The sequence below is a fragment of the Hippocampus comes genome, unplaced genomic scaffold (assembly GCF_001891065.2).
Source record: "Hippocampus comes isolate QL1 unplaced genomic scaffold, H_comes_QL1_v1.1 scaffold317, whole genome shotgun sequence".
Lineage (NCBI taxonomy): Eukaryota > Metazoa > Chordata > Actinopteri > Syngnathiformes > Syngnathidae > Hippocampus > Hippocampus comes.
The window spans coordinates 69,852-71,137 of record NW_017805531.1 but is presented as its reverse complement, the minus strand read 5'-3'; the positions used below and the strand labels follow the sequence as shown (position 1 = coordinate 71,137).

The following is a 1,286-nucleotide window of genomic DNA, read 5'->3' as shown; positions in this document are numbered from 1 at the left end:
GTCAGCCCGCCCCCCCCCCCCCAGTAAAATTGGAGAAAATATAAAATCGCATCCCCAAAGACAATTTTTTTTTCAGCATTTCAGTTAAGGTCAGCAGGAGTCAATCATCCGAATGTATCACGTCATCAATCTTTTTTTTTTTCTAATTTAGATTCCCCCCCCCCCCCTCAGTAAAATGGGGGAAAATATAAAATCGCAACCCCAGAGACGTTTTTTTTTCAGCGTTTCAGTTCAGGTCAGCAGGAATCAATCATCCGAATGTATCACGTCGTCAATCTTTTTTTTTTTTTCTGACAAACATTATAGAGGCCTTCATCGTAAATACCCGAGCCACCAGAAAACAAGCTTCCCCCTCTCCTCTCACACACCTCTTGCCCCTGGAGCATCAACCGGACCAGAGGAACACACCCCACCCCACCCACCCACCCCATCCTTCCAGGATCCTCCACATATAAACAAGGGCCCCATTCATGTACTCTGTCGTGAAACATGTCTTGTTTGACTTAGATCCATGTGTTTTCTTACGCTGCAAAAATAATAAAAACAGCCTCCAGTTTGGAGTCCCCCCCCCCAAAAAAAAAATCATGCAGCTTGTGTCCAATTAAAAAGGCTACATTTTTAATTGGACACAATTTTTATGGAAGTCAATCTTGCCGCGTGTGCCTTGGCACGTTTTCAAAATTAAAGTCGCTCTACTGCCGCTGCAACCAAATGAAATTGTCCAGCAAAACAGACTTGATGTCCCGTTTAAGAGCCTCATCGTCGGACACGCTTGAAGTCACGGCAACAGCAGCCTGCCTTACGTGTTTTTCAGTGTTGTTCCAAAAGTAGAAGGCTCCAACGGCCCCCAGGAGGAGCAACAGGGCTCCGGCGACGAGCACCGCGATACCGGCCTTTAGGACGCGGCCGGTCGCTGCAGGTTTTACGGCCACGGTGGAGTACGCCTGCGGAAAAAAAAGAGAAGAACATCGAAGCATTTGAAAGCGAGTCCACGATGACGGGTTTTAGACACAAGCCAATGCCTCCCATGCTGAAGCATTTCGCCTGAAAGGGTCGATTCGTACCGGAGGCATGAACTGCTGCAGGTCCTCCGGTCCCGCCGAGGCGATCGGTACTTTCTCGGAGTTCCCGGCCATGACTGGAGCAAACACCTGAGGATCCCCGTGACACTTGCTCGGTGACTCTCTCTCTCTCTCTCTCTCTCTCTCTCTCTCTCACTCTCTCTCTCTCTCTCTCCCTCTCTCTCTCTCTCCTCTCCGCTCTGCCTTCCCCCACCTTCCCTCCCC

At 49.6% G+C, this 1,286-nt stretch overlaps 1 protein-coding gene and 1 long non-coding RNA gene across 2 annotated transcripts in view; one reads left to right on the top strand and one right to left on the bottom strand.

The window, feature by feature from the left end:
• LOC109520620 (uncharacterized) overlaps positions 1-569 on the top strand; it is a 1,415-nt gene extending 846 nt beyond the window's left edge. The window contains exon 2 of the long non-coding RNA XR_002169211.1: positions 309-569. This is a non-coding gene — a long non-coding RNA (uncharacterized LOC109520620). The remainder of the gene's footprint in view (positions 1-308) is intronic.
• LOC109520618 (leukocyte cell-derived chemotaxin 1) overlaps positions 1-1,199 on the bottom strand; it is a 6,018-nt gene extending 4,819 nt beyond the window's left edge. The window contains exons 1-2 of the mRNA XM_019877978.1: positions 1,065-1,199; positions 804-944 (exon numbers count right to left, since the gene is read on the bottom strand). Of these exons, the coding sequence (XP_019733537.1) occupies positions 804-944; positions 1,065-1,136 (213 nt within the window). The 5' untranslated portion in view covers positions 1,137-1,199. The remainder of the gene's footprint in view (positions 1-803; positions 945-1,064) is intronic.
• Between the last annotated feature and the right edge of the window lie 87 nt (positions 1,200-1,286).